At 43.0% G+C, this 13,841-nt stretch overlaps 1 protein-coding gene across 1 annotated transcript in view; it reads left to right on the top strand.

The window, feature by feature from the left end:
* The window catches only part of PLD5 (phospholipase D family member 5), a 371,133-nt gene that overhangs the window by 356,382 nt on the left and 910 nt on the right, over nt 1-13,841 (top strand). Inside the window, exons 11-13 of the mRNA XM_063082894.1 lie at nt 1,734-1,978; nt 2,113-2,219; nt 12,988-13,077. Coding sequence (XP_062938964.1) covers nt 1,734-1,978; nt 2,113-2,219; nt 12,988-13,077 — 442 coding nt within the window. The remainder of the gene's footprint in view (nt 1-1,733; nt 1,979-2,112; nt 2,220-12,987; nt 13,078-13,841) is intronic.

Below are 13,841 nucleotides of genomic sequence, written 5' to 3'. Positions count from 1 at the left end.
CAAAAGAAGAGGCATGTGGAGCAAAGTCTGGGAAGATTCCAAACGTGAAGCTTCTCTTGTCCTCAGGACACATCACCCTCCCGGTTTCCACGTGTGACAATATTGCCAACAGGAAACCTCACTTGAGCCTTAGTGCCCAGAGATTTTATTGGTTGATTGATTGCTGGGTGGTTGAACTCAGCTTTCATGTCACTGATACCATGTGACCCAAAGCCCCCAACCCAAATCACATGGCTTGCCATTCTGACATGGCCAGTCCCACCCTAAGACTATTAGTATGGCCAGCTTCTGTCCTAAACAAAGACACTCCCATGGCTATGACATAGATTACCTCTCTTACCCCACAGACCTTTCTGGGCAAGACCAATACCTTTACTACGCACTCAAATCCCATGAATCAATATTAGTCTTGTGCATATATGCACACAGTACCACCTGATGCAATGACTAAAATACCCCTTTCCAATCCCACATTGTTGTGTTTGTATAACAAACAGAGCTCTCCTCTTTATTCTAGAAAAGAGAGTTTGGTGGAGCATGGATAATAGGGCAGAGAGTCAGTGGGAGAAATAAGCAGGTCATGGAAGGAAGATAGCTCAGTGCCTCTGGTGCGGTGGCCTAAGAGTTTCTTTCAAAAATCATCTCCAATCCCTCATCAGTCATCCTGTAAGTTTTAGTTCAATTTAAACTATCTTTCAGTGAAAGAAATGGATTCTGCATTTAATGAACTTTATAATTGGCAAACTAAATTTAAAATATCACACGTTACAACATGGTCCTATTGCCCACATCTAGGACAGAGCTTGTACCGCATGTGGTTTGACCCTTGAGTTTTACAATACCGGAAGTGGTCCATGTTCTGTTCTACAAGATGAGCCCCATGGTCACATGCTTCAGTGTCACAGTCATGTCAAATTTCTGTTCACATTTCTGAATGATTGCTCTCGAATTCTCTACAGATCTTGTTGCAGTTGAATAACAATTGGCTGATCAGTAGTGATGTGTGGACCGTGCTCTGAGGTCCAATGTTCTAGACCAGGGCTTCTCACACTTTGTGTATGAGAATCACCTGGGTTCCTGATAGGATGAAGATTCTGACTTGGGAAGTCTGAAATAAAGCCTGAGATTCTGCATTTTTTAATAAGCTCCCACATGATGCTGGTGGTACTAGACACCTGCTTCCTATTTCACTGAGAAAAATAGAAACAACCAAAAGAAAATTTGCACCTGTTCCCTCCCATCCATCCATTTACACTGTGTTCCTATCTGTACCCCCTCCTTGTCTATGGGTAAATTACATTCTTATCTAAAACCAGACCCTGCACTTGTGAGCTAGAGCCCATCCCTCTCTATCTCAGGGATGTCACTCCAAGACGTGCTCTCATCTTTCTGCCATCACGTGTCCCCCTCTTTATCGTAACGTGCCCACCAGCATTAAAACATGCAATAATATTTCCGTCTTAGAAACACAAACAAGGGCCGGCCCGTGGCTCACTCGGGAGAGTGTGGTGCTGATAGCACCAAGGCTGCGGGTTCGGATCCCATATAGGGATGGCCGGTTAGCTCACTGGGTGAGTGTGGTGCTGACGACATCAAGTCAAGGGTTGAGATCCCCTTACAGTCATCTTTTTTTAAAAAAAAAAAAAAAGAAAAAAGAAACACAAACAAGACCCTCCCTCATTCCCACACCCCCTGCCAAGAACCACCCCCATTTCTGTTTCCCTTGATTGCAGAACTCCCCAAAAGAATGTTCTTTCCCATCTCCAATTCCTCTCTTCCGGTTCTGCCTTGAACTTACCCCAATCAGCCCGTCACCCACACCCCTCCACCCAGACAGCTCTTGCGAGGTCCCAAATGATGTGCACACAGTTAGAGACGATGTTCGATTCTCAGACACATCTCACATGACCTCGCACCTCATCTGCCCGGCCGACCTCTCCCTCCTCCTGGAAACAGTCATCCTCGGGCTTCTGGAACGGTACTGTCACTTGGTTTTCCTCCTTGTCTGATATCTTGACTGTATCCTTCTCATCTCAACAATCTCTTCACTTCAGAAGGTTCCGGAGCTCAGATCTTGGACCTCTTCTCCTTCCTCTCTTTTCTCTCTTCTAGGATATGCCCTGATGTGCTGCTGACTCCCCAAAGTATGTCTTCCGACCAGACCTCTCCCCTGAGCAATGGACCTGCTCACGCAGCCTGTGTACTCACATGTCTTGCAGGTAAGTCAAAGGTGACACGTCTAAAGCTGAACTTCTGACCCACCTCCCAAAGTCCTTCTGGAAGGACCTGCCAAGTGGTACAAGTCATCCTCAGCTCTCACCCAGATCACTGAAATAGCCTTCAAGTGATCCCCTTGCTTCCATTCCTGCCCCTACAGAGTTTCTTTTCAAAACAGCAGTCAAAGCCTGGCCTGTTAGCTCAGTTAATTAGAGCGTGGTGCTGATAACACCAAGTTCTAGGTTTTGATCCCTGTACCCACCAGTTGCCAACAAACAAACAACATAGTCAAGGTGATCCTTCAAAACATGAGCTTGAACAGGTCATCCCTTTTCAACCGTGTCCCATCTAAGGTAACTCACAGTATCAGATTATCAGGTCAGATTAACATGGATTAGAGACTTTCCCAATGTGAAGCTTTACTGATAATTTAAAAGGATGCATAATCCAGAAGCACAGGCAAAGCAGGGAAAGGTATGGGATGCAATGTGGCCCCCAGCACATTAGACACATGCCCTCAGGCCCAGAGTGTTACATACAGTCTCTAAGCAAGGTTTGTGGGTCACCTCACACGCAGGAAGTGTTGGGTAATGAAATATCTCCATTTTAAACTCAGATCATTACGTGGAGCCCTCATTTCCAAGGAGTCATGTCTCATAAATCCATAGGTTCTACATTGGCATACCATAAGCAATCCCAGACCAGGGATATCCTGCCACAACCCTCCATAAAGAACTCTCTTCCCAACAAATATCATGAGTCTATTTACCAGGAGGTCCACTTAACAGAATGTCTACAAGGACATCAGAGTGGTCGCCTCACCCACAGCTTTCCCTCCTTTCTCTTTCCCTCCTGCTCAGGTCACTCCACCTGCTCTGGCCCCCGGTTGTTTCTCAGAGGTCAGGCATGTTCCTGCCTCAGGATTTCCCCTTTTGCTCTTACCTCTGCCACCCTTCTCCTCCTGTTTACAAATACCTCTATTTACAAAACAATGCTTCATTCTTTTTTGTATTTTCTCCATAGCATTTGCCATCATCTGATACTATTACACACTTTACTTAATTTGTCAATTGTCTTTCTTCCTCTTTAGGAGATAAGCCCCATGAGGGCAGTAATGTTTACTGATCTATTTATTCTGTGTCCCCAGAGCTGAGAAGACTGCTTGATGCATAAGCATTTGAGCGATGTTGAATTACTCTGCAGGACCTGGAGGTCCCTGTACTTCCTCTCCCTCCAACCAGGCCCTAGGATGACAGCTCCGTATTAAGTCTGAGCACAGACACAGGGAGAATGCAGGTCTGTGTGGAAGTTTCCCCTTCTTGTTTCTAGAACTGACTGCAGCTCTCTCATCAACTCATTTTGTCTCTCCTCCTGCAGCATTGCAGATAAGGTTTGGAAGGGCTTTCTGCGCCTTTACCCATTCCGTGCTAAATCTCAACAGCTGACTTAGTTCTACTCTACCCAAGAAAGAGAAAAGGTAACTAGTGTCACATTAGGCAAGTCATGAGGTAAGACAATCGTAAAGCCTTTGTCCCAGGCACCTACAAATGGATCATTTGCTGTTACTGTTCTTTCTATTATTTATGGTTTGTGCTACTTGAGATCTTAATGCATCTCAAATAGCAAAAAAATGCGTTGTGTCTGTAATTCCATCCCGTGCACTTGGCTTTGTGAGTCAACATTCACAGGTGTGAAGAACGGATAAGGCTAGAGAATCCCAAAGACTGGTGCAAGAACCTGAGGATGGAGAACACCTCAGTGTTTGCTTTGAGTGCAGGAGGCCTCCAGGGACAGGCCCATGTGTTCTCTGGCTCCATTTGTCTTTCTTCTGACCTATCTCAACAGTCGTGAGCCAATAGCGTGTCCTCTATACAGGAGTGTGCTTACGTGACTTAAGATAGCCGATGTGCCATAGAATTCCAAGACAGCAAATAGTCTAGGTGGCAGGACACTGGTGACCTTTGTTGGCTTGTCCTATATACTAACTTTCCAGCTGGGGACACAGAGGCTGTGTTTTTGCTTATTCCATATTATCTTTTGGTACCCAAAAAGAAGTAAAATTGAAACTAAAGGATCAAAAACAGGTAGAGTTGTACTTATCTCAGATATTCCTACTGCTGCCCAACCCCAGATGCTAAGGCACTTTTCATCTCCCAGGGGGCCACAGACCTTCCCTTTCCCCCATCTCTCACAAGAAGAATATTCAGGGGCCAAGAAGTGGGGGCACCACTGGTTTGTCCTTCCCCCAAAACTAAACCTTCCAGGTCCCTCAGTCACTTTTACTCTCCTTTCTCAATTTCAAGCCTAAATGGAGAATCATTTCTTCAACATTAAGGTCAATTTGTAGGATATATCTAGAAAAGAAAAACTCCACTCACCTTAGACCGTGTGAAGCTCTTGGACCAATTACTATAAAGCAGCATCTAACATTCAACAGGTATTGAGAACATAAATGGAATCATAGCTAATCTATGTGGGACACACAGAAACTGTATGTGCTCTTGACAAGAATCATCTCATTTAATCCTTGTGACAACACTGTTATATAAAGATCAGAATTATGAAATGATGAGGAAATGGGGACCCAGAGGGTTTAAATAACCTTCCAAGATCACTTAGTTATGCTGTAGCAGAATCAGTGCTCAAATTCACCTCTTGATGATTCCAAATTTGGGGTATTTACATACTGTGCTTGCTCCATATTGTAATATGTGCTTAGCCAGGGTGGCGATGGCAAGGGATAAAAACTAAATAAAATTCAGTCTCTGGCATCCTGGAGTAATAATCTAATAGGAGAGATCTATGCATATTACAGTAAATAGAATTAAAAGTATCCATGAACATTTCTTGAGCACTCACAAAGTTCCTGTCACTAAGCTAGACTTGAGATACTGCAGTAATTCAGACTATAGTCCCATTCTTCAAGGTCAGTGTGATGAAATAAAAACACAATAGGAGTCAGAGGTCAGCATTATTAATTACCCTGGTTAGGATGGAAGAGGGAGTCAGTGGGAGGGGAGAGAACCTCAAGGCAGCAGAGAAGAGATGGTATTTAAATAAAACTTTGCAGGATGCTGGCAGATGTGGTAGAGACGAAGCTGTTTGAGCCAGAATACACTGAATGACCATTGTCATTGAGGTGGGGATGAATGACTGGGCATATAAGAACAATGATCTATCATAAGTGGAATGGTTGAAGATAGTGTGGACATTTGCCTAGAGGGGACTGATAACTATCTTCAAATGTTTATAGATTGTTTAGATGGAAAAGGGATTCAACCTCAGTATGATTGAAAGTAGAATTAATGGAATGGAGCTCCAGAGATCTTAGCTGAATAGAAGGAAGAACTTTCCAGCAGTAGAACTGCCTAAGAAAATGCAAAATTTAGGGCCGGCCCGTGGCTCACTCGGGAGAGTGCGGTGCTGATAACACCAAGGCCAAGGGTTTGGATCCCATATAGGGATGGCCGGTTGGCTCACTTAGGAGAGCATGGTGCTGACAACACCAAGTCAAGGGTTAAGATCCCCTTACCAGTCATCTTACAAAAAAAAAAAAAAAAAAAAGAGAAAAGAAAATTCAGAATTTAAAAGGCACTGTCCTTCACCAAGATAGACCACATCCTGGGCCATAAAACACATCTTAACAAATGTTGTAAAGAGTAGAAATCATACAATGTTCTGTCAAACCACAATGGAATTCAACTAGAAATCAATAACAGAATGACAGATGGAAAACCCCCAAAATTTGGAGATTAAACAACAAACTTCTCAATAACACATGGGTCAAGGAAGAAATCACAGAAGAAATTTTTTACTATTTTGAATTGGATGAAAATGAAAGCACAACTTATCAAAATTTGTGGGATGCAAGGAAATCAGTGGCTAGAGAAATGTATAGCATTGAATGCACATATCAGAAAAGAAGAAAGATCTAAAATCAAAAATCTAAGCTTCCACGTTAGAAAACTAGAGAAAAAAATAGCAAATTAAATTCAAAGTAAGAAGAATAAATGAAGTAAAAAAATTAAAGCAGAAATCAATGAAATTGAAAACAAAAGCAATAGAGAAAACCAGTCCATTTGTTACAGTTGAGAAAGTTACACAGAAGCATCCTTATCACCCAGAGTCCATTAGGGTTCACTTTGGGCACTGTACAATCTATGAGTTTTGACAAATATATAAAGACATTCTCACCACTATAGTATCTTCCTGCCTCTATAGTTTTGCCTTGTCCAGAATCTCATATCGTTGGCATCACACAGTATGTGGTCTTCTCAGATGGGGTTCTTTCACTTTGTAACATGCATTTAACTGTCTTCCATGGCTTTTCATGGCTTTGTAGCTCATTTTTTTTAGCACTGAATGTACCACAGTTTGTTTATCTATTTACCTACTCAAAGACATCTTGGTTGTTTCTAAGTTTTGGCAAATATAAATCTGCAAAGACACTTTTATTTTTTTTCCTTCAGAATCAGTAAACATTTTATTTGTTTTTCATGTCTTATTGAATTGGCTAAGACTTCCAATATGATGTTGAAAAGGAGTGAGGAAGGGACATCCTTGCTTAATAGAGTGAGTTAGGAAATATTCCTTTTGCTTCGATCTTCTGAAAGAGATTATAAGGTATGGATGTAATTTCCTCCTAGATGTTTGCTAGAATTTACCAGTTAACCCATCTGGGCCTGGTGCTTTCTGTTTTGAAAGGTTGCTCATTATCAATTCAATTTATTTTAATAGATGTAGGCCTATTTTCCATTTCTTCTGTGAGTTTTGGCAGATTATGTCTTTCAAGGAATTGGTCCGTTTTATCGAGGTTATATTTATGGATATAGAGTTATTCATAGTATTTCTTTATTATCCTTTTAGTGTCCATGGGATCGGTAGTGATGTCTCTCTTTCATTCATGATACTAGCCATCTATGTTCTCTCTCTTTTGTTCTTAGTTAGCCTGGCTAGAGGTTTCATCATTTTATTAATCTCTTCAAAGAATCAGCTTTGGTCTATACTGGTGGGGATGTTGATGATGGGGACACTTATGGATGTGTGGTGCAGAGAAAGCTCTCAGTATTCAATATTCTGCTCAATATTGCTATGAACCTAAAATTGCTCTAAAAATAAATTCTATTAAAAAAAAGTCACTGTGCTAAGAGATTTTCAGATGTAGGCTGACACAAATGTGGCAGGGAACTGTTAGAGCTCATAAGGAGATCCTTGCTACCGACTGTCTGGTGTGTAGACCTGGGAATTTGCTAGATATGCAGAAACTTAGGCTCCATTCCAAGCTACTGAATCAGATCAGCATTTAAACAACACTTCCAGGTGATCTGTATGAACCTTACAGTTTGAGAAGTATTGCTGTGGGTAGACGATCTTTGAAGTTCCCAAACCTAGGATTTTGTGCATGGTGGGAAATGAAACAGGAAAAGGAGTTTGTGATTAAATAAGAAGAATCTTGAATTTAATGCTAAAGAGTAAAGACTCTCTTAGGCCTCAAGGTAGGGAATTGTCAACACATTTTTTGGGCAAAGAAATGTACCATGATCAGATTCTAAATTATTTTCCATTTGTGTGTATAATTGGGACTATGTCATTGGCAAAAGAATTATTTGCATTCTAATTAACAGTTTTTAAGCCTTTATTTAGCTCCCTGATAACCCATTTGTGATTGTTTAGAAAGCCTGATAGCAGGAGGCTCTATTTCTCAAGGATATAGATATGGATTCCCTATCTTGACTTTCAAAGTTATTTCACTGATGGCTTTTACTATCATTTATGGCTGAAAAACACATTCATGTCTGGAAGAACCCACATCAAACCGTCAACACTGTGTACCTCTGAAAGCTGGAAATAAAAAAAAAAATATGGGGAAGGGAAGAGCATTTATTGTTCTTACAAACCTTTGTATTATTTGGCTTATCATAACAGGTATGTACGATATCTGTCCCCACCATTACCATGATCACTTAAAAACAAAACCCCAAACCTGTAAGATGCTGGTTAAACAGAAGGAAGTACCTACTTTACTCGTGGTTTTCTCACTTGACATTCTTTGTCATTAGCAATCCAAATTATTATTAGCCATTCTCCTGGAAGATTTTTTATCTCCACTGCTCAATGGTGTGTAACAGCTGTTTACTTAGAGAGACTAAAAGACAAATGAGGGAAGAAAGCCTGGTTGTCAGATATGACAAATTCCTACAAGAAATACCTTTTCCTGTCCACCACTTATTCTGTTTGGGGGTTTGCTACATAGCACATTTCCAGAAAAAGACATATCTGCTTCAAGTGCTCTGGAAGGCTGTATCTCCCAAGTGCACCAATTTTCGATACTAGGGAAAAGAAGCATAAACACACCACTGCAATACATTTTAATCTTGCAAAGTATTTTCACATAATATCACAATTGCTGTCACTGTAATCTATGGTATATATTTAAAGGTAGATAATACTAGTAGCAGTAGCCTTACAGTTTTGTAGATTAAGACTGGGGATCTCAGAGAAATTAATTCAGTGGAAGCATGTGGGAACTTCTCCATAACACTAGTCACTCTTGAGTAAACAATATTCAAAAACATTCACATGTGAAAAAACAAACAAAAAAATGATTTTATAATTTATTACACTATGAAACACTCCCATGGTATTAAATATAAAAATAACTGCTGCTCTGTAAGCATATGCTATATGCCAGACACGGCCCTTGCATTTGCTGCTCATCTTTACCTGCAAGGTAGACATTATTATCCCCAATTTAGAGATAAAGAAAGTGAGGTCCCTAATGCTTAATTGCTGTGCCCATGATTCCAACTTGCAATGCTGAATTCATGTCCAGCTTTAACTTCCAAGCCCGTGTTTTGTCCCCTCCAACACAGCTTCTCACCACAAGTCCCCTCACTACTAGAAAATTCTGGTATTGCAGGAGGAAACATCTATCCCAAAGGTGGTCTCATCTCATCCAGGCTTCAATGAGACTGAGATATTTCCGTGGTCCATTGTCTGAGATTTTTATCCTTTGAATAGAGCTGTCAGATCTCTTTCTCTTGTCAAGTTGCAAACAGCTGGTGTTGGTTGAATTCATTTCTTTCCAGACCACAAAACAGGTTTCCAAAGTGGAATTCAAATTGTGTCTTGAGGTTATACTGTATTGATTTTTTCCCCTAACAACTATCCACCCCACCTACTCACTGAATTCTTGGCCGCATCAATATTCATTATGTGATTTAGAGAAAAAAAATACTAGAGCAAAAGCAATTCATGATGTCTTGCCTGGTCACTAACAAAGATGGGTGAGACAAAGGCCAATGCATTAGTGCTGGCAGACAAATGTTTAAAAGCAATTGGCTTCTATACGTGGAGTTTCCGCTCTCTCTGTAGACAGCAAATGATGCTGTAGGGTCTGTGGGATACATTCTGAGCCTGGGTCATCAAAGGAAGCTTGTGCTTGGTGAAATACAGATTCTGAACTCTGCCAGTATTTATCAGAGCTGCCCCTGAAAATTCATTATTTAAAAAATGGGATCTGAGGGAAAGACCTTCCTACCTATTCCCCCAATCACCACCCCTTCCCACCCCCCCCAAAAACTTAACAGCAGAGCCTGCAGGATTTGCGAGCTCTTTGTGATTTTTAGATAGGAGATATAAAAAACCCAAAACGTCAAACCAAACAGCTCATGAGACCAAGCATTACTCCACCGTAGGTAGGAGGTCAAGCATCACAGTGGTGGGTATAAAGGGAAAGACTGCATGAAATCGTCAACATTAAGCAACAGTATCAAGAGAGACTTGAGATTGGGGAGTAGAAGCTCTGAGCCTAAGCAGGTGTCCTGTTAGGGTGGAAGGAGCAGAGGCCAAGGGCACAAGGTTGACCTTGGATGCTTGGCCAGCTGCTTTACCAGCTGAATGCCAAATAGCAAATCAATTCTTTCTGAGTCCCAGTAACTTCATTTGTAGAGAGAGAATAAAGCCTGTGTTGCCTGGCATTGAGTACTTGTGACAATCAAATGAGGTAATGCGTTGGAAAGCCCTAAACAAATGCTATCTGTCATAAGACTGAAGAAAGGCACTTGTTTTCACCCAGGGCCAGGAGGGTAGCAGAGTGACATTCTCCACGCAGATGGTCAGTGTGATTTTTACTCTTGATCACGCCTTCAGGTGAGACTGCACGTGATGCTGAGTCATCCATCAGGAGGAAGAGTCTCGATGATTTAGTCTTCTTCAAGATCATGCATCGGGATGAAACATATTATATTAGCAGTTGGAGCCAGAATTTCTCAGTGGGGCGGAGGAGGCATTTTTAAAAAAAATACCTTAACCAGCAGCATGGAGGTGGGTGGACCTCTGAGGACATGGGCCAGCAGGTCAACCTCTGCATGTGGGATGGGGAATGATCATGGGGGCGGGGGGTGCCATCTGAGAGATGAGGGCCAAGACACACAGAAGTTGGCAAGAGCCACGATTTCAGCAATGGCTGAAGGATTTCCAAAGAGAAAATAACTGACCGTGCATTTTCAGTTGCTTGTGTTGCTGTGATATAAATCTCTCTGCTGCCTTCAGTTCTCCATAAATCATCTACACTCATAAATAAACGTCCTGAGACCATTTAGTTCAGTGAAAGCAGGAGCCTCAAGCATAGGTGACCACGAGAATATAAGCCCTGGGAATCCCTGGGCGTCTTGGGGAGCACTTTGAAAGGGGCTGCATCATTGGGCAGGACAAAGTGACCTCAGTTATAAACTGCATGTTGGGGCCAGCCCGTGGCTCACTCGGGAGAGTGCGGTGCTGATAACACCAAGGCCCCGGGTTCGGATCCCATATAGGGATGGCCGGTTAGCTCGCTGGCTGAGCGTGGTGCTGACAACACCAAGTCAAGGGTTAAGATCCCCTTACCGGTCATCTTTTAAAAAAAATAATAAAAATTAAAAAATAAACTGCATGTTGTGTCCCCTCCCAAATTCAGATGGTGAAATGCTAACTCCCAGTGGGATGGTATTTAGAAGTGGGGACTTTGGGAGAGGATTAGGGCCAGAGGAGGCCACAAGGGTGAAATCCCCAGGATGGGTTAGTGTCCTCATAAAGACAGAAAGCGACTAGGGCTGAGCAGTCTCTCTGTGTGTGCACCAAGGATTACCATGGGGGGACATAACCAGGAAGAGGGACCCAGCCAGAACCCGACCCCGATCCCTGATCTTGGACTTCCAGCCTCCAGAACTGAGAGAAAGAAGTGTCTGTGGTTGAAGCCACTCAGTCTATGGTATTTGTCACAAGCCAGACTGACAGACACAAGCCAGAAAAACAGCAGACCCCAAATGAGGTTTGGTACAAAGTAGCCACACACCTCACAGCGATGGGTTAGGGGTCAGGCAGCATCCCCAGGGGTCCTTGATCCTGAGACCACTCCTGCTCGCCACAGTCATCTTTCTGATCACGGCCACTCCACTGAAGCTGCTTCCACCAGTTTCACAAAATAGCTCCCTTTTTAAGCCTGTGAACCAAAAGATGAATAAAAAAACCACACAGGGGAAGGACATTGTGTATATTGACATATATGAATATTCATTAAGTGCTCAGTCTAGTGTGGTGACATTATGATATGTCTATCTTGGTTTTCATCTATGATTCCTGGTTTGTTGTAACTTTGCCCCACCTTTCTGTCTTGGAGCTGGCCAGAAAGAAATTCTCTGACCTCCCTTAGCTGATCATAGGTCAGAAGACCCCCATTCCAGAAGGGGTCCCGCACCATGCCCGGGAGGAAGGAAGGCTGCACAGAGAGGCCGAGAAGAATCTGGACAGGCTTGGGGGGTTCCCCACCCAGGCTGTTAGTGCTGGATCAGACCCTTTTTGTCCAATCACATTTCTACACAATGGTCCATGCTTCAATCATGCCTGTGTCATGAAACTCCCAGAAAAACCCAAAAGCACAGGTTTCAGGGAGCTTCTGGATAGCTGAATACATGGAGCTTCCTGGGGTGGGGGATGGGTGTGGAAGCCCCTCACCCCCTCCCCATACCTCATCCTGTGCATTTCTTCACCTATATCCTTTGTAATATCATTTATAATAAACCAGTAAACGTGTAAGTATGTGTTTCCCTGAGTTCTGCGAGCCACTCTAGCAAATTAATTGAACCCAAGGAAGGGGTCATAGGAACCCTGATGTATAGCTGGTGGGTCAGAAGTTCCAGAGGCCCAGACTTGCAACTGGCATCTGAAGTGGGGGCCAGTCTTGGAGACCGAGCTCTCACTTCGTGGGATCTGACGCTGTCACCAGGTAGACAGTGTCAGAATTGAATGGAGGACACTCTGCTGGTGTCTGCTGAAATTGCTGGCTTGCTTGCCTGCGGGGAGCAATCCCCACACTTGGTCACAGAAGGCAGTCTTTTGTGTTCATGCTTGTTGTGCTGTGAGAATAGAAAAAAACACGGTTTCCTGGTGTTTTTCTCATTCACACAGGTGTTAGGCAATTTACTCATTCATAGCTCATCTGGTCCTCAAAAGAATCCCATTATTTTCCCACACTAGGGGTGAAGGGAACACTGACAAAGTTTAAATTACTGCTCGAGGTTACACAGGTAGACGGTGAAGGAGCCAGTGTGGACAGCCAGGCCTGTGTGACTTCTGCATGTGACGCTGGCAGAGACGGCCACCAAGTCTGCCAGAGAATTGCAAAGGCAGGTCTCCCCAGGACATTGAGGAGTTTGGGGAGCTCACTAAACTGAGAAATGGGGTCATGGGGAATAAACAGGATTTATTACTTTTTTTTTTTTTTTTTTTTAGAAAATGCAGTCACGGCCACCGTGTATCTGCCACTGGCCAACCCAGTATTTGCCATTTATTTGAGCAAAGTGATAGAGGGTGAACACACAGGTAAGCAAAAATGAAATCTGCAGCCTCGTGAGGCACATAGGCTAGGGGGAGAGAGACTGCCATTATTCAAAGAAACAAAAAATATATATAAAAAATTAACTGCAATAAGTAGTTGTCAGAGCTTAAAACCAGGTGTTCAATTTAGGTAGCTATGGTAGGCACAATAATGGCCCCCAAAGATGTCACATCCTAATCCACAAAACCTGTGAATGTGTTACCGTACATGGCAAGGGGGACTTAAACTTTTAGATGGAATTAAGGGTGCTAATCTGCTGACCTTAAAATTGGGAAATGATTCTGGATTATGGGGGTGGGGGGTGGTGTAATCACAGATGTTTTTAAATGGGGAAGAGTCAACAGAGTCAGGCCAGGAAATGAGACCACAGAAGTAGAAGTCAGAAGTTGGAGTGACAATGACTGCTGGCCATGGGGACAAAAGGGGGCCACCAGCCAAGGAATGCAGTCACCTCTAGAAACTGGAAAGGCAAGAAGACAGATTCTCCCCTAGGCCTCTAGAAGGAGCAAAGCCCTGCTGACACTTTGATCGATTTAGCCCAAGGAGACCCATTTCAGACTTCTCACTTCTAGAACCGTGAAAGAAAACCTGCGTGTGGCGTGTGGTTTTAAGCCACTTGTTTGGGGTCATTTGGTGCAGCAGCCTTGGGACACTAATCCAGTGGGAGGTCATGGGGATCTACCCTCAGGCAGTGGCTCCTGAGCTGAGATCTGAAGGAATCTCAGACACTACTAGGTAAAGAGGTAGA

Source organism: Cynocephalus volans, chromosome 18, assembly GCF_027409185.1.
Source record: "Cynocephalus volans isolate mCynVol1 chromosome 18, mCynVol1.pri, whole genome shotgun sequence".
In the NCBI taxonomy this organism is placed as follows: domain Eukaryota; kingdom Metazoa; phylum Chordata; class Mammalia; order Dermoptera; family Cynocephalidae; genus Cynocephalus; species Cynocephalus volans.
This window is presented reverse-complemented; position numbering and strand designations above follow the sequence as displayed.